Genomic DNA, 18,371 nt, shown 5'->3' on the forward strand with positions numbered 1-18,371 from the left:
GGAGTGCGTGCATGCACACGTGCTTACAGGGAGCCTCTTCCTAACCTCATTGTGGTCCCCACCCCAACCACCCACCCCCAGCCCACAGTTTGCTGGAATATTCTGGGAATTTTGTGTTATTTATTTGGAGGACTTTTTGGTTTTGTTTGTTTCCTGGATTCTTTGTTTCCGTGGCCCAGAAGATGGAGTATATGTCACCCTGCCTCAAGATTCTTCTAAACAGAACTGGCAAGGAAATTGAAAAGGACCCTAATTAGGGGGCAATAACCCCCTGGAGAAATTCGGGTTCTTTGCATCAGGCCGTGTCCTTCCCACAAGAGCTGTGTGTCAGATGTTTATAGAGCCTTCATTAACGGAGAGCTCCCTTAGATAAGAGGTCGAGCACTGCATAGAGGGCCAGATAAGAGGAAGTGGAGGACACTCTGGGGACGGCAGCTGAGATTCTGTGAACTGGCCAGGGAGCTCCACGCAGAGTGGTCAGCAGGACAATGCGGGCCCACTCTTTCCCAGCCCCTAACCACACCAGCTAACTCACCGGGGGTCATCTGCATTCTACTGTCTTGGACGAGAGCGCCGACCCAAGATGTGCCTCGGGACGCTATGGGTGGTCCTGTCTGTGTTCTCCCTGCTGGCCTGCTCCGGGCAGGGGAAACCACTGGAGAGCCGCGGGCAGATGCCAGCTGGGGCAGACGCTCGCCGCACGCTGGGAGGGCCCGGAGGTGAGCAGGGGGCTACCTTCGACCTGAGGATGTTGCTGGAGAACATGAAGGCGGATTTTCTGCGCAGCCTCAACTTGAGTGGGGTCCCTTCCCAGGACAAAACCCGAGTGGAGCCGCCACAGTACATGATCGACCTGTACAACAGATACACCATGGACAAATCGACCATCCCTGCATCCAATATCGTGCGCAGCTTCAGCGTGGAAGGTAGAGTCGGCCCCAGCAGGGTGCCCTTGGGGGGGACTCAGTGGTCCACAACTGCACTGCCCAATGTGGTGGCCACTGGGCACATAAGGTTCTTTAAGTTTCTATTTAAATTAATGAAATGAAATAAAATTAATACTTTAGTTCTTTAGTTTCACTAGGTTCGATTCAAGTCTCAGCAGTCATGTGTGGTTAAGAGCTACCATATAGGACAGTGCAGCTTATAGAATATTTCCACCATTGCAGAAAGTTCTACAGGATGGCTTTGCTCTAGAAGATTCTTTTCCCTTGGGCCCAGTGCCACATTTAACACAGTAGCTGCTGCAGGAAAGCCAGTTCCCTTTCTTCCATCCTTTCCCTTCCCCCTCTTGGCTTACTGCCCCCTTCCTACTTAGAAACAGACAACCTATTTCGCCTCCAGCTAACTGCTATATTTTTAAACTTAGCAAGAATGTCTATTTCTCTTTTATCTAAATGTGTCTAAAATTCAGATAAATTCTTCTGAAAGAGAAACATTGAAGGAAAGTTTAGTTGTTTTCTAAATATGAAATAATTTCCCTGGTTTAGGAGGAATTGAAGATAAGCATCAACTTAGGGTTTATGTCCATTGATTCTCACAATGTTGGTGAAATAGTTTTGCAAGCAGGGAACCCAAGGCTTGCTGGTGTTGAGGAAACTTGCCCAGGTCACGGATCAGTTAAGCAGCTGGATTCTGACCCAGGCCCACCTGTAGGCTCAGCTCTGGCTTTGCCAGCTGCAAGAGGCCCTTGCTGAAGGCCTAGCCCACAGAGGTCATCCCCTCCTCGGCTTGAGACCTGAAGGCTTTTAACAGGCCCTGATGGAGCAGAGGGGGATGCTGTGGTTATGATGCATGCCCAGAAGTGCTGGATTTTCTGAATGTCCAAAAGAAGAAAAATGTGGATTTTGTGTAAACTTGTCTGATTTTTAAAACAGTGGCTTAATAAAAAAAAAAAAATTTTCAGGTGACCCCGATGCTGCCAGCATCTAATCAGGCCCACAGGGCATGTCTAACCTTTGCTTTAGGAGAAGATGGGCTTCTTTCGCTGAACCTAATCACCAGATCCCGTGGTCTTGGAGTCCAGTGTTCAGAGTCATCTCGATGGGGGGGCCAACATTGTCCATGTCCAAGAAACAAGTGCTTGGATCCAATCCCAGCCCCTCCCATGGCCAGCACTCCTGTGGAAGCAATTGTGCTCCCCTTTACAGATGGCTTGTGTGCAGCTCAGGGAGAGAGGACACCTGTTTTCTTGATGCCTGAATCATTCCTATGGCTATTTTCAAGGCATGACACAGTGAGAGTACAGTAGGTCATTAATGCACAGCTCATTGACCCTACTCACTACTTACATATGCCACGGCAGCTCAACATATTCTGAAGAAGCTACAGTGGCTCATCCATACTGGACGAGGAGCCACAGAGAACTGTGTGAAAGGCCCCCTGCTTTGGGGTGTGCACAGGACAGGAGGAGGGCCTGGGGGGACACAGTAATATTAAGCATCTGCTATGAGCCAGGGACAGTGTTGGTAAGTTCCATGTGCCATCTTGTTGAAGGCTCACACCAATCCTGGAAGGCAGGTAGGATGAGTCCCATTCTACAGATGAGGAAACTGAGGTGCAGAGAAACTCAGAACTTCTCCAAGGTCACAAGCCTAGGAAGGAACCATCAGGATTAGCACTTCAGTTCATCAAACACTGCTGGGTTGCACAACAGCACACAGTCTCCCATCACATTGGCACATAGTAGGTGTTCAAAAATTGCAACTTCCCTTTCCTCTGTGACTGAGCCATGGTGTATTAGATGTGCTAATTGCCTTTTATCAGCCAGGAGAAGTGGGAAACTGAGATAGTTGTGTGGCTAAAAGGCAAGCCCCATCTGTTCTTGCCTAACATTTTTTTGTCTTCAAACATTAAAAATATCATCCACTTTCACTTTGCTTGGAAGTTACAATTCTGAACAATTTCTACACTATTCAAATGTTGAGATTTTTAACATTGTCTTAATGCTCTCCCAGGATCTCGCCTTTAAAATCATACACTCAGGATCTGCATTTCAAGGCTAAAGTGAGCTTTGCTGTTGTATTTGGTTCTTTTTTTTTTTCAAATGAGAATCTTCACAGGATGTGTGCACTTGGTCAGTTAAATACTTTAAATCCAAGTCTCCATATCTGTAAAAGATGTAGCAATAAAAATTAGATCCTCCCAGGGTCAGTGTGAAAAGCAAAGTGAAATATAGTATGCAAAGCTCCTAGTACCTTGCTGAGCAAATGATAGATGCTCAGTGAACAGTTGGACCTGTCAGCTCCAATTCAAGGCATTTTCTGCCTCTGTTCTCTTTGGAAGATCCTAAATGTACTTTTTAAAAATACTCTTCTACATTAAGGGCTTAAGTGAAACCAAACAGACATTTGGTTGAGGCAATGTCATCCCAGATGCCCTGTCCTGCAAGCAATGAGACTCAGCTTTGGTGTGATGAAAACAGACTCTCCCAGCAGATGACCATCATCATGTATTTGCATTGCAGATGTTGTCTCTCTAACTGCCACAGAAGACTTCCCCTTCCAGAAATACATCTTGGCCTTCAACATCTCCATTCCCAGGCATGAGCAGATCACCAGGGCTGAGCTCCGACTCTACATCTCCTGTGAAAATCACATGGACTCTTCTTATGACCTGAAAGGCAACATGGTCATTTATGATGTTCTGGATGGAGCAGACACGTGGGATGCTTCTGTGGGAACCAAGACCTTTCTGGTATCCCAGGATATTCAGGATGAGGGCTGGGGGACCTTTGAGGTCTCCAGTGCCGTGAAGCGGTGGGTCAGGGTAGACTCCACCAAGAGCAAAAATAAACTGGAAGTGACTGTGGAGAGTCACAAGCAGGGCTGTGATAGGCTGGATATCAATGTCCCCCCAGGCTCCAAACACCTGCCCTTCTTTGTTGTCTTCTCCAATGACCGCAGCAACGGGACCAAGGAGACCAGGCTGGAGCTCAGGGAGATGATCAGCCATGAGCAGGAGAGTGTGCTCAAGAAGTTGTCCAAGAGCAGCCTGGCAGAGGAAGGTGAGAACAAGGATGAGGAGGAGGACATGGAAGGCCACGTGGCCATGGGGTCATCTTTAGCCAGAAGGAAGAGGAGTGCTGGAGCCAGCAACCACTGCCAGAAGACCTCCCTGCGGGTGAACTTTGAGGACATTGGCTGGGACAGCTGGATCATCGCACCCAAGGAGTACGATGCCTACGAATGCAAAGGTGGCTGCTTCTTCCCCCTGGCTGATGACGTGACCCCGACAAAACATGCCATTGTGCAGACACTGGTACATCTCAAGTTCCCCATGAAGGTGGGCAAAGCCTGCTGTGTGCCCACCAAACTGAGCCCCATCTCAATCCTCTACAAGGATGACATGGGGGTCCCCACCCTCAAGTACCACTATGAAGGGATGAGTGTGGCAGAGTGTGGGTGCAGGTAATGCTGGCCCACGGGCGGGAGGCAGGGTAGAGGCATCCTGATGAGAGGTCCTGTGTTCTCATGGGCATGACAGGGACCAAGCCCATCCGCATGCCAGCCTGGAGCAGGAAAAGGAGCCCCCACATCCTGGAGGTAAAGGCCTGCTTTCCCTCTCATGGCCCACCCCAAGCACATAGCACATGTGCAGAGGAAGGTGATGGCAGGGACAGTGGGGGCTCAGGGAGAAGAGGAAAGCCTGGAAGCATTGTTGGACTGGAAGGGGAGATGATGAAAAGGGAACAAGGGAAAAATAATTCAGAGTCAGCAGAAAAATGAGCAGAAGTGAGGCAGAGGGGCATAGACAGTTGATGAGCAGAGATGCATGGATATTAAAGGAGGTGAAAAGGATGGGACTCACTCAAACAATCTCAGGGAGAGAGGGGGCCAGAAACAGCTGAATACTCCTCACACATCATATCATGGGTTCCCTCAGCCCAGAGAGATGGGCGTTAGGACTCCCATATTACATATGCAGGAACCGAAACTCAGTCAGGTCAAATGACGCTAGCCATGGCATGATCCCAGCCCACAGGCCTCTGTAGGTCTGCCAATCACCAAAGCCCAGGACCTTCCCAATTCCCCATTGCTGTTTAGCAGCACCTTGCAGCTAAAGAACAATTAGACATTGAGAGGTGGGGAGTGTGGGGCAGCTGGGCTCAGACCTGGCCAGTACCCACCAGGAGGGCTGGTCTGCTTGTCACTTCCAGGGCACATTCTTATTGCTTGGGGTTTGTGCTGATTCAGTGTCCAAATGCTTTTTAAGATGATCCTTGAGTCACTGAAAAACTACCCCCAAAGCCAACTGTAGGATGGAGAGAGCACAAGAAGCCCTCAGGCCCACTGTGCTCTGTGGTAGTACTTTGACCACCTGGCACATTGCTTGTATGGTCAGCAATTCACAAAGGGCCATGCACTGCCCATGGACTCAAACTGCAAGATAGCTTGGGAAGAGCGGGCATGATTTACCATGAGGGAAGGGGCAGCGTATGGCTCACATCTCTCCAGCTACTTACTCAGTGTGATCAGCTCACCAGCATGACACACCTGTGGACTTCCTTCCCACAAGGACTCCACAGGAGACAGGATTTAGGTTTGAATTGGTTGGAATAAATATGGTCTTGCTTTCTTATTTGCAACATTCCTATTTTTACTCCCTGATGACATGTACTCAAGTGACAACAACCATCCTTCCTGGGCAAGGGCTCCCGGACATGAGGAACTCAGGTCCCTGTTGGGCACAGCCAGCTCTTCCTACATTCGTCAGCTGTCCTGAGAAGTGTGCGTTCAGCCCCTGTCCTGGGCATGGGCTTCCCAACTGAACTCAGCCCCCATCGTCCCCAAGAAAGGACAGAGTTTCTGTTTCCTCTACATTTTCTCTTTTCTTCTGACTCTCAAGACCATACATGGAATGGGCTAGAGTGAGGAAGAGTCTAGAGGTGTTGTTAAAGATCCTACTTTGTGGCCCTTCTGACCACTGGCCAGAGCAGAGCCTATAGGAGGCCTAGAGATACCTGGGCTTTTCACACTAGTTGAAGCTCCCAGTATATTAAAAAAAAAAGAGAGAATTGGGGAGTGGTTTGTGTTAAATGTTTACGTGGAACCAATGAACAGCCAACTGCTCATGGACGATCATTAACACAAAAATACAAGGGAATATTACTGTTTAATTACTGGAGTTACAGAAAATGTTAATTGTTGGTACGACAATGTTACTCAGTCATAAAGATGGATGGCATTTTAGCCCTGGTAGTATACTTCTGTGCCTGCATCAAAGTTTCACTTGGAAATAAAGTCAAATATCTAATTTGTGGCCTTTCCTGGATGTGATGGCCCACGAGCGCCCCACCCTACCCACTCCTCCCTTAAAGGGCCTTCTTTTCCCTTGGGGTCTGTGAAGGGGAGGGACATGGAAGCTGCCACAGAGGTGGGTGAGCAGTGTCTCTGCATATCGAGGTGAGCAGCGGACATGCCTATATAAGGGCCTGTGTGTGGGTGTGTGGATGTGCATGTGCGTGAGTGTAGATATTTGCAAGTGGACAGCAGTTAGCCCCATGCTTTCCTTGATCTCCCTACATGTAAGGGGAGGGAGGCCTAGGCTCTTGCTAAGAGACACATCTGTCCCTAAGTGATCTCTGCCTGGTATCCTGGAGCCTGCACAAACCTACCAGCATCTACCCCCACTACACCCCTGCTTGGACACCCAGCTCCAGCCAACACCCTCAAGGCCACTCCCTGCTCTCAGCCCCCCAGCAATTGCCCTGGCTGCCCCACTCCGAGCTCCACAGGCCATCTACCTTCCAGGAAGGGCCTGCTCCAGGGCCATGCCCTCAGACCTCTCTCCTGACTTTGTGGTTCTCATCTTCCTGGCACAGAGGAGCACTACCGTGCTTCTGTCTCACAGTAGTCACAAGGCCTGGCATGGGGACCTCCTGACCTCTTAGGTTTCTGGGGACAAGGCTTGTGAGCTGCTGGCCTGTCACGCTCAGAGGGCTGACATGACCTATGGCTCAGGGTAGACTGATCTGGATGGATGTGCTGGGACAGGACATGACAGAGTGTCCCAAGAAATGCTCTCTGGCTTCTGTGTCTCTGGGTTATTCTTCCTACCACATCCTCAAAGCTTGTTCACCCTTGCCAGAGAATGAAATTCAACAGTGCCATCCTCTGGACACCCTGTTATGCAGCCAGTTAGCCCTCTGCCTAACCACCACCACTGCATTTGTAATATTTGTTTCTGTCATATCGGGGCAGTGTTATCACTATCACGCATATGAACAAGCTGAAACCCATAAAAGTGGCAAGTTGACTGGGTTGACAGACTAGCCTCTCTTGTCATGTGACCTACTCTCTGGGTCAGCAGCTAGGCAAGAGGAGGGCTCAGAGATGTCACACAGAAAGCCACAGGCAGACACAGAGAGACAGTGGGGTGGGGAGTGGCATGGAGTGCCTGTAAGGAGAGCCAGAGGCTTGTGGGGGTGGCAGTGGTCCAAACACCAGGCAGGGCTTGGAACTTGCATTCGGTGGCTCAGACAACAACCAGAGAATGATGGACATTTTTATCCATACTTTTACAAATGAAGGGTAGATGGAGGCCCATGGAGCCTTACATTTTGCTCAGAGACACAAGCCAGCTATTGCTTGAGCCAGGATTTGAACCCCAGCTGTGCTGCCAAGCCCATGCTCTCTCTGTGGGACTGGATTCTGTCCTGATGCCTTCGTCAAGGTGAAAGTGATGGTCACGTTAGCAAGAAGAGTCACAGCTGCAGCATGAACCAGGTGACCCACACAGCACCTGTGCTTTCTTGGGCAAAGGCTGCCCCACCCTGAGCTCTGCCCTCTATGGTCACTGCCTCTGGGGCCCCAGTCTGTAGGGGTCTCTGGGCAGCCAGACACCCACTGATGGGGCACCGAGCACTGGCAAAGGTGGGAAATGATGGCTTTCTCCGCTTTGATGAATGCCCTATGTCCTGCCAATGGGTTTCAGCCCCAGGCAAGTTCACTAGGGATTCAGTGTGACCAAAGAAATGACAGTAGAACTTCTTCGGGTGAAATGGTTATACCCAACTTTATGTCCACAGTGGCAGGTCAATCACTAAAATCTCATTCACTCAGAGCGAGTCTGCATGCAGCAAGCCAGTCTCTGCCTCTGGGCCTCTCTTCCCACACAGCTGTCCTCTGGGCCTCTGTCCTCAGCACTGTCACCACTCCAGCCTCTGCTCTGCTCTCCTGCAGCCTTGCAGCCGTGCCACTGTGTACCCTAGAGCACTGGACAGAGCTCTATATACAGAGTCAATAGCAACATATTGCCCACACGTGTGTAGTGAGTTAGCCAACCAGGGCCAGGTGAGAATCCTGGCCACAGGAACTGTCATTTTATCCACGCCCTATTAATACAGTCACTAAACACTGTGGCTTGTACCTCTTCCAGAATTCTACCACCAGTGCGAGATAGAAGAATCACTGGGTCACTTCTTGCTTGCAGCCTTTTCTTTCCCTAGCCTTATTTAATTCCCATGCAGGCTGGGCCTACACAGGTGGGAGTAGAGGTCCCATCCCTCTGAACTCAGAAACTCTTCCTCTGTGTACTAAGCTTTGTCTCCATGCCCAGCCTGTCGGACCAGCTCTCTCTGCCCCAGGCATCAGTTCTTCCTGACTCTTCCCTAGACTTCTGCTGTGCGTGTGCATGGGTCTGCTTCATCTGGACCCTGATGAGCCCACATGGCCCTGGGTGGCACCTATACCATCACTTCAGTGGGCCTTAGAGCAGCCCACAGAGGAGGGGTTGTGGAGGCCCAGCATGGTGAATGTGCTGGGACAGGGCATGTAGTGGAGAGCCTGGGGCAGCCCACCTCTGTGGGCACTCCCTCTGCCCATCAGCTCATGCAGCAGATCCCCCCCCCCCACAGCTTTAACAGCACCAGGCACAATGAGGAGAGGCCAACAGGGCTGTGCGGCCCCTACCCACAGGGGACCTGTCCTCCCTGTGTGCATACAGATGGGGGTGTGGCCTGGGCAGTAGCACACAGCCTGATTGACTTAATGTCCTGCTGTTGCCATCTTGACATTCTCGGTTATTTTTTAACAAGGACTCTGCATTCTCAATCTGAACTTGGACCCACACTTGGTGTAGCTGGTCCTGAATGGATGTGTGTGGCTGGCAATCTGGGTTCCCAAGTCACAGGGACACTCTGCAGGCTGCTTCAGGCCTCAACTCTGACTTGATCCTGGTGGGACAGGGAGTCGGAGCTTTGCTGTTGAGAGCTTGTCCCAGGTGTGAGTGAAAGACCCCACCCTCCCCTTCCTCCCTCCCTGGTGACCACTGAGGAGGCCCAGAAGCTTCTCCAATCTGTGCCCAAAGGCAGCAACACCGTTCTGCTCCCAAAGGCCAGCCTATTACAGCCATATGGCAGCTCCTTGGAGGGGCCTGTGTCCCTGGGAAAGGCAGAATCACCTGACCTGAAGGGGTCTGGCTTTTCACAGACTCGACTTAACAAAGAGACAGGAGACTGTGCACCAGGCTTGCAGCACAGCTCGCAGGCAGCTTGTGTTGGAGACTGAATAAGTCTTTGGGGACTTCTTTCCTTTTCAAATTGGAGCCTCCACCCCAGGCAGAAAACTCACCTCGGAAGCCACAGCTTTCCTGAATGCTTCTCACTAAGATCAGGGAGCCCATTTCATTAGTGGACAACTCTGCTCATTGGAAAGATGTCCCTGAGCAAAGGCCAAATTCACCTCTTCTCAGTTCCCTCCCCCAAGCTTTTGTCCCACCTGAGAGCCGCCTTCACCCCAGAGAGCCCTGACTCAGGAGCCATCTGGATAGGGCTGCTGTGGCAGGTGTGGCCAGCACGGGCCTGCAGAGGCCAGGGATCTTCTCTAGTCTGGATCAAAGTGAACAAAGTAAGGGCGATCGAGTATAATTCACAACAGCCAAATACCACTCTAAAGACAGCTTTGCACATAGGCAGACAGGCATGCTCAGAGGTTGTGGTGAAATCACAAAAAAGTGGTGATGGCCTTACAGTGTGTGCTGGTGCCTGCCTAGGTCCCCCTTCAGGACGGCCAGCTGGTAGCTTGCCTCTTCCCAGGAGATTCCCTTGACTGCCTACGAGGAGTAACGCACCCAGGTTTGTGCCCTCCTCAGGGACAAACTCCTTCCAATGACGGGTATGAAGACCTGGCCCCTGGCTTCAACCTGGGGTAAGGGACAGGCTGTGCCCACTCTGGAGTTCCCCTTGAAGTTGGCTGAGGCCCCATTACAGTTTCTAATGGATTATTAGGACACACAGCGCATGGCAGGAAGGCGAGGGATGTCAAAAAGGCATTTTGCTGTATCTATAAAGGTCTTTCGTTCTCCTTTCTGTGATTTAAAAAAAAAAACATATACCCAGGAATAAGAAATAAAAGTGAATAAACTGGTGTTAAGAGTGTCGGTTTGGGGTGGTTAAAATGTGGGTGATTGTTTTCTTTGGGTTTTGGGATAATTTTTAGTATTTTTAACATTAAAAAGACAAGAAAACACATTCTGTTGTCATGGTTCTGAATGGGCAGAGGACTCCGCTGTCCCCCTCTGAACTGCGGCACCCCCCAGGCATGGCCCTACTTGGTGGGCTTGCATAAACTGGGTTTCTCCTCTCCTCTCTTTAAGGCTTCTAAATCCTGGAGCCTCCCCATAATGAGTCTTCCACATGCCCTAGCTCTGAAGACGAGGGCTTGAGAAGGCTTTAATTTCCCTAATATACTTACCAGTTAGGAATGTTCTCAGCTCTAGGCTTTAGAAAGTATGACTCAGCTGTTAGGTGACCTGCTTGGCTCCCATGACATGGTTCTGAAGATGGGCAGCCGCTGGTGTTGGGCCGGAGATAGATGGTGTGAGCGCTGGCACCGCGGCCAGGCTCTGGCCAATGGCTCAGGTCTCTCTCCTTGTGGCCACAAGCAACAACCATTGTTCCCACTGATTATGCTGCCATTAGGGCAGAATGTGAGCTACTTTTAAACTCCTTATATATTCTGCCTGACTATTCTTCTCTTTTCCTCTCTTTTTGTTTAAAATACACATAATCTGTTAGGAGAGGTAAAACTAAATTATCAAATACATGGGATCTGGAGGAGGCAGGTGGCATCACCAAGAAGACAGCAACCAGGGCCACTGGAGGACGAAAAGGCAGAGGGGTCCCCTGGGGAGACAGACCCAGACTTCAGTGAGAGACCTTGCCTGGGACCCAGAGGACGCAGGGTGGAAGGGCTGTTGGCTTTATCTAGTAGCATCTTAGCCCTGTGGTGGGCTGAATATAGACCCCCAAAACATATGTCCACAACCTAATCCCTAGGACCTGTAAGTGTGACCTTATATGACACAGAGTGACTATTACCTTAAGGGCAAAGGATGTGATGAAGGATCATGAGAGGAGGAGAGCATTCTGGATATCCAGGTGGGCTCTAAACACAATTACACGTATCCCGATTAGACAGACACACAAAGAAGACAGACAGAAGACAACGAGGCTATCTGAGCGCAGAGGCAGAGATTATAGGGGTGCAGCCACATGCCCACAGCCACCAGAAGCTGGAAAGGGTGAAGAACGGGTTGTCCCCTCGAGCCCCCAGAGGGAATGGGGCCCTATCAACATCTTCTCAGACTTCTGACCTCCAGAGCTGAGAGGAAGTAAATTTCAGTTGTTTTAAACTACCCAGTTTGTGGTAATTTGTAAATGAGCCATAAGAAAAGAAGACCTTGCATTGTTCTGCCCTGATGGCCTGCAAGCTGGACTTGTATGGACCAGCTTCCTGATTGTTCCCAGGTCCTAGGGTCAGTCTGTGGGGCAGAAAATGCTCCTGAGCAGGGAGTGTAGGCTCAAATGTACAGTATGGTCTAAAACACACACAAATGTGAGCATACAAAGGTACACACATTTCTGTGCTCACACACATATTCTCACTCATAGCACACAGAGCCCAGCACAAACTGGTGGTTTTTATGGAGTTAGCCCAGCCCATGCTCTGGGCTGAACCCCTGAATTTCTGAGTCCCAGAGATGGAGGGTGACAGTACATTGTCAAAAACTGAAGATAGGAGATGATAAAGCAAACTCTCAAGAGGAGAGGTTATTCTAACCTAAGCAGGATCCCCGGAGGCCCTGGCAGAGCGGATGGAGCAGCAGACTCAAGCCATTCTGGACATCTGCAGAAAGCAGGTTTAGAAAGCTTACATCTCATTTCATGTTTTGTGAGAAGCAGGGCACTGTTTTGGCTAAGAGTTCAGAGGCAATGGGATGAAGAATTACATTTTAGAGAAATTCAAGTCATTTATGGCCTGTGTGTGTTTGTTGCCAATGAAACAATTTTTTCTGGAATCTGTTTGCAGTCCTGAGAACTCATGTATTCTCTGAACCTGGACTATTCTCAGAATAGACAGAAAAGCCTCATGTGGGTGTGAGGACTGAAGCCTTTTGGAGCTAGTTTTCAGTTTGACACAGGGATGTGGGCTTAGACAGAGTAGGGTAAGGGCCTCTCCTAAAAAACAAAGCAGGTTAATCAGAGTCAGAACCATGTAACAATGTGCAAAGAAACCCCCACCAAAACTCTGTTAAACATTAAGCAAAGTCCGAGTCACATTAATTCTCAAGGGTAAAAATATCAAACTAGGAATATAGGCATTCTTCAGTGAAATTAGTTAAAACTAAAAAGCGAGGAGTAACCTGGCCTGGAATGTTTGAATATCCCCCAGATAAGAAAATACCTCAGCATAGCCCATGTCTTCATTGTGTCAGTTGAATCATGCTATTGTGGGGTTTGCTATGGCCTCCTGGGGGGCCCAGCTTATTTTATTATTTTTTTAATTAAGGTATCTTTGATATGCACTCTTATGAAGGTTTCACAAGAAAAACAATGTGCTTATTACATTCACCCTTATTATGGAGTCCCCCCCATACCCCATTGCAGTCACTGTCCATCAGTGTAGTAAGATGCCACAGAATCCTTATTTGTTTTCTCTGAGCTACACTGTCTTCCCCATGACCCCTGACACACCATGTGCACCAATCATGATACCCTACAATTTCACCTTCTACCTCCCTTCCCACCCACCCTCCCCAACACCTCCCCCTTGGTAACCACTAGTCTCTTCTTGGAGTCTGTGAGTTTGCTGCTATTTTGTTCCTTCAGTTTTGCTTCCCCACAAATGAGGAACCAGCTTGTTTCTTTGGCTTTACCCAGGTGCTGCTTTTCCTCCTCAGCCCTAAGAAGTGAATTGCAACTTGAACAATTAATTTAGAAAGCAAGCCCAGCCATAAACAACTTTGTAAAAACTGGAAGGATTCCATCTTAAAGATAAGGTTGTATTAAAACTCAATTAGTTAAAAAGTAAGTTTCTTTACATACTCTTTAACAAACAGACAATAACTCAGTCCACCTTGGGAGCAAGGCAGGCAGTCTTGATTGAGTTGCCCAGAACAGGAAGCTGCTAACCTGAGAGGGAATTAGAGCAGTAAATTTCTTGTAAATAACCTGGAGGACTTACAAAAAACTTAATGTCTCTTCAAAGATAAACATTTTGACACCACTTAACAGGTCTGCATCCCTAGTCCTTTGCCTCTCAACCACCTATAAATGCCCTAGACAACTCACCACCCTGGGGCTCTGTTGTCATCTCCTGGTGTGAGCCAGGAGCTCTGTCCTCTCACTTTATCTCTAAATAAAAGTCTCTCCCTGGCTCTCCTACCTTGAGTGTTTGCAAAGTTCATTCATTGACTCCATGAACAAGAACCCCTGCATCAAGTTCAAATCTCAACTCTGCTGTTTACTGTGCCCTTTGAGAAGACTTTTGACCTCTGTAGGCTTCAGTTTCTTTACTTATAAAATGGGAACAAGACCACCTATGATGATTAATTTAATGTTAACAAAGCTAGGCTATGTTATGGTGCCAAGCTGCTCAGCCAAACACTAATCTAGATATTGCTATGAGGTATCTGTGGATGTGATTATCATTTACTATTACTTGACTTTAAGTAGCAGATGATCCTCTATAATGTGGGTGGGCCTCATCCAATGACTTGAAGGTCTTAAGAGGAAAGACTGAGGTTTCATAAGGAAGAAATTCAGCCTCAAGACTGCAACATAGAAATGCTGCTTGAATTTCCACCAGCTGGGGCCTGTGCTATGGGTTTCAGACATGCCGTCCCCCACAATTGCATGAGCCAATTCCTTAAAATTAACCATTATCTAGCTAGCTACCCATCCATCTATCTATCTGTCCACCCCTAATTTGGTTCCCTGGATCCACTACTGATTTCATTGTATTATAAAGATTAAATGAGAAAGTGCTAGGACAACTGAATTTCCAAATGCAAAAGGATGATGTTTAACCGTACTGATAAAAAAAATACTCAACTCAGCCATCAAGGTCAGCAAACTGCTTTTTTCCTCCAGTTGGCAAAGCACTCCCAGCTCCCTCTCCTCTCCACCAGACTCCTCTTTTGCCCTGCGCATGCCAAAATGCCACTGTCTTGCCAATGGGTTTCAGCCCCGGGCAAGTTCGCTATGGATTCAATGTGACCAAAGAAATTGACAGCAAAACGTTCTTTGGGGTGAAAGGGTTTATTACCTGGCTTGTTCTCCACTGGTAGATCGAGCACTAGTGTCTCTGCCTCAGCCCCTCTATCTGCACAGCCGTCCTCTGGGCCTCTCTGCCTGCACAGCTGTCCCACACAGCTGTCCTCTGGGCCTCTCTGCACAGTTGTCCCACACAGCCACCCTCTGGGCCTCTATCCTCGATGCTGCCACCACTCCAGCCTCTGCTCGGCTCTCCTGCAGCCTTGCAGCCCTGCCACCATGTCGCACCCAGAGCACTGGGTGGAGCTCTTCATATAGAGTCAACAGCCATGCATTGCCCACAGGTGTGCAGTGAGCTAGTCAGCCAGGGTCAGGTGAGAATCCTGACCACAGGAACTCTCATTTTATCCACAGCCACTTATCAAAATAATATAAATTGCTCCCCTTGCTTGTGCTCAGGGCTCAGACCTTGGGAGAGTACTCCCCTTTGAGCTCACCAGTATAAAATAAACCTCAAAACTGCAAGACCTCCAAGTGCCGCTTGGTTCTTCCATCAGTGATCCAGTCCAGGTTTCTCCAGTATTTTCCATAATAGTACCTCACATTATATATAAAAATTAACTTGAAATAGATCAAATACCTAAATACAGGAACTGTGGGGAAGTTGGGGTTCCTATGGCCAGGATCCTCACTGAACTTAAACCACCTGATGTTGTAACTGGCCTGTTGCTGGGCTACCACTTCCACACCTTTAGGCAATAAGCTATTATTGTGCTATACAGAGAGCTCAGCCCAGTGCTCTGGGAGGAGGCAGAGACACTAGTGCTTGACCTACTGCCAGGAGAACAAGCCGGGTAGTAAACCCTTTCATGCCAAGTAAACGTTCTACTGTCATTTCTTTGGTCACACTGAATCCATAGCGACCTTGCTGGGGGCTGAAACCCATTGGCAAGACAGAGCTCACTATAAAACTCTTAGAAGAAGCATAGGTAAGTCTTCATGACCTTGTACTTGGCAAAGGATCTTAGATATGACACCAAAGCAAGAGCAACAAGAGAAAAATTAGGTAAACTGGACATCATAAAAATTAAAATTTTTGTGCTTCAAAGGACACCATCAAGAAAATAAAGAGAGACAACCCACTAAGTAGGAGGGACTATTTGCAAATCATATATCTGATAAGGGACTTGTATCTAGAATATAGAAAGAACACTTAATAATAAAAATGAAATACATGAAAAGGAAAACAACCCAATTTAAAAATGGGCAAAGGATCTGAACAGACATTTCTCTAGGGAGGATATACAAATGGCCAATAAGCACATGAAAGATAGTTGACATTGATAGTCATTAGGGACACGCAAATCAAAACTAATTCACACTCACTAGGATAGCTAGAATCAAATACTCAGGTGATAACCAGTGTGGGTGAGGATGTAGAGAAATCAAAAACCTCATACATTATTGATGGGAATGTAAAATGGTGCAGCCCCTTGGATAATAGTTTGACAGTTCCTCAAAAAGTTAAACAGAGTTACCATATGACCCAACAATTCCCCTCCTAAGCATATTCCCAAGAGAAATGAAAATGTACATCTGTACAAAACCTTGTACATCAATGTTAATAGCAGCATTCTTCATAATAGCCAAAAGATGAAAATAACTCAAATGCCCATCAACTAATGAATGGGTAAACACAATGTGGTAGGTATATACATCCAATGGAATTTTATTCAGCCATAAATAGAATGAGTTCTAATATATACTACAACATAGATGAATCTTAAAAACATTATGCTGAAAGAAGTCCATCAGAAAAGACCACTTATTTTATGTCCAATCATATGAAAGTCCAGAAAAGGGGAATGTATGGAGATAGCAAGTAGATGAGTGGTTTCTTAGGGATAGGGGGCAGAAATGAAGGGGGAGGGGGAGGGAATAATAGCTAAAGGCAGACGGGGGGGTTTTTTTGAGGTGATTAAAATGTTCTAAAAATACTGACTGTAATGATAGTTGCACATTTCAGTGAATATACTAAAAAATGTAGAATTGTGCACTTTAAATGGTGAATTGTTTGAATATGAATTATATCTCAATAAAGCTGTTTTCAAAACAAAGATTAAACATGACAGTGTTCGTGATACAACATGGAACAAATGAAGTAGGTGATTATTTTTTCAAATCCATTCTGCCTTCAAAAGCCATTCTATCTCTATCCACTTGTGACTCTAAGCATCTCCTCCAATTCCTCCTTATTAGGCTGCCCTTACAACCTAGAGCTGAGCTGTCCCTCTCAGAGCTGGGCCTACCAGCAGAGAACAGATGCCCCTGCAGCCAAGCCTCCCTGAAGCCTGGCTCTGGCCACATAGCTTGAGTGTCCCAAGTGCAGGAATCTCTACTAAGCCAACAGAAGCTCCTCAGAGTGCTGATGGAGGGAGACACATGGGACAAATATGACTTTTGGGGTGCTTTTTAAGGACCTCCTTATTTTAGACAATCCTGCACCAGCATCCCCACCTTCCATGATCCAGCCCCACACCAGGCACCCTGGATGAGAGATGGGGTAAGGGCCTACCTCCTACAACCTTCTGGCCCAGCCCCCTGTCTCTATGTTTTGTCCTGTAACAGTCTTAATATCAAGCCAGCATTCTGTTCAGTGGTTCAGCCTTAATCCCTAGACCTGAACCAGCCCTAAGACACAGGCCCTCTAGGGTCTGCCCTCTACCTGCTCCCCGGCCTCCCAGGTAGACCTGCTCTTAGATTTCCAAGACCTTCTCCCATTAACCATTCCTACCACTCACATCCCCCCTGTATCAGCGCATCTTATCACCTGGATTCCCAGGTTGGGGGTGTTGTCTGCTTACTGTGTTCAGGCTTCACCCTAACATCTAGCAGACTCTTCCCTGGAGTTATCAGAGATGCAACCTCACTGGGATTACTAAGCAAGAGGGGATCTAGGTCCTGTTGACGCCTGCACCCTCAGCTCCACCACGGGCAGTGCCTGCAGCTGTGAAACAGAGATAGGAAACAAAGCCCAGGTAAGTGTGTACGGTGTCTTCAGCATGTGACAATGGCCTCCCTTCCTTCAGTCAGTTAGTTGCTCCTCAGCTCTGGGATATTAGGCAAATTCTATAACCTCCCTGAGCTTCAGCTTCCTCATCCACAAAACAGGAGGAAGGGTGGCTTAGGACAAATGACCTTAGGTAAGGGGTGTGAACACGGCCTATGTATGAAGGCATCCCTCATGAACAAATACTACTGCACAAGACCTTGCAGATCCAGGCATCAGGGAACTGACATGGCTCTCAGGTACTATTCTTATGGCTTTGCCTAGCTGGCAAAAATGACTTCTTAGACATGAATTCTCGACAGATTCAAAATTTCTTTTTCATCTGTTCGTGAAAATCATGTGTTTCCCAACCATCTTTAGGCCCTGTGCTCCTGTTCTCTCTCTCTCTCTAGGCTAGCTCTGTCCACAACTTACTCTCATTGTCTGTAAACGTGGATCTCTGCCCCCCACTGCACAGAAAATGTTTGATGCAAGCAAGGGACAGGATGGCCATGCACTTCAGAGAGGTTTCTATCCTGCAGAGAAAGCTTGTGGGCAATGTTCCCACTGCTGATAGGACTTTGGTTACTATTCTGAACACCTGACACACCTCAGAACTCTCAGTTCAAACCTCCCTGCCACCTGACCCTGCCAGGTTCATTGCCTGGCACACAGCACCCCCTGTAGGTGCTGGTGGGAGTTGCACCTGTCATTGCTCAGTTCCTTTTTGTGTTCACATCGTGCAAATGAGGTGATCTTTGGGGCTAGAAACACACCCTGCTATGAGTGATTAACAATTGGAATAATGTATATTCTGGGAACTCA

General features: G+C 48.0%; 1 protein-coding gene across 1 annotated transcript; it reads left to right on the top strand.

The window, feature by feature from the left end:
- The first annotated feature begins 382 nt into the window (after positions 1-382).
- On the top strand, positions 383-6,264 carry GDF2 (growth differentiation factor 2). The gene is made up of 2 exons (XM_036919393.2): positions 383-926; positions 3,467-6,264. The coding sequence occupies exons 1-2, from the start codon at positions 584-586 to the stop codon at positions 4,411-4,413; spliced, it is 1,290 nt and encodes a 429-aa protein (XP_036775288.2). The 5' UTR covers positions 383-583; the 3' UTR covers positions 4,414-6,264.
- Positions 6,265-18,371: the final 12,107 nt, after the last annotated feature.

Source organism: Manis pentadactyla, chromosome 8, assembly GCF_030020395.1.
Source record: "Manis pentadactyla isolate mManPen7 chromosome 8, mManPen7.hap1, whole genome shotgun sequence".
Taxonomy (NCBI): Eukaryota; Metazoa; Chordata; class Mammalia; order Pholidota; family Manidae; genus Manis; species Manis pentadactyla.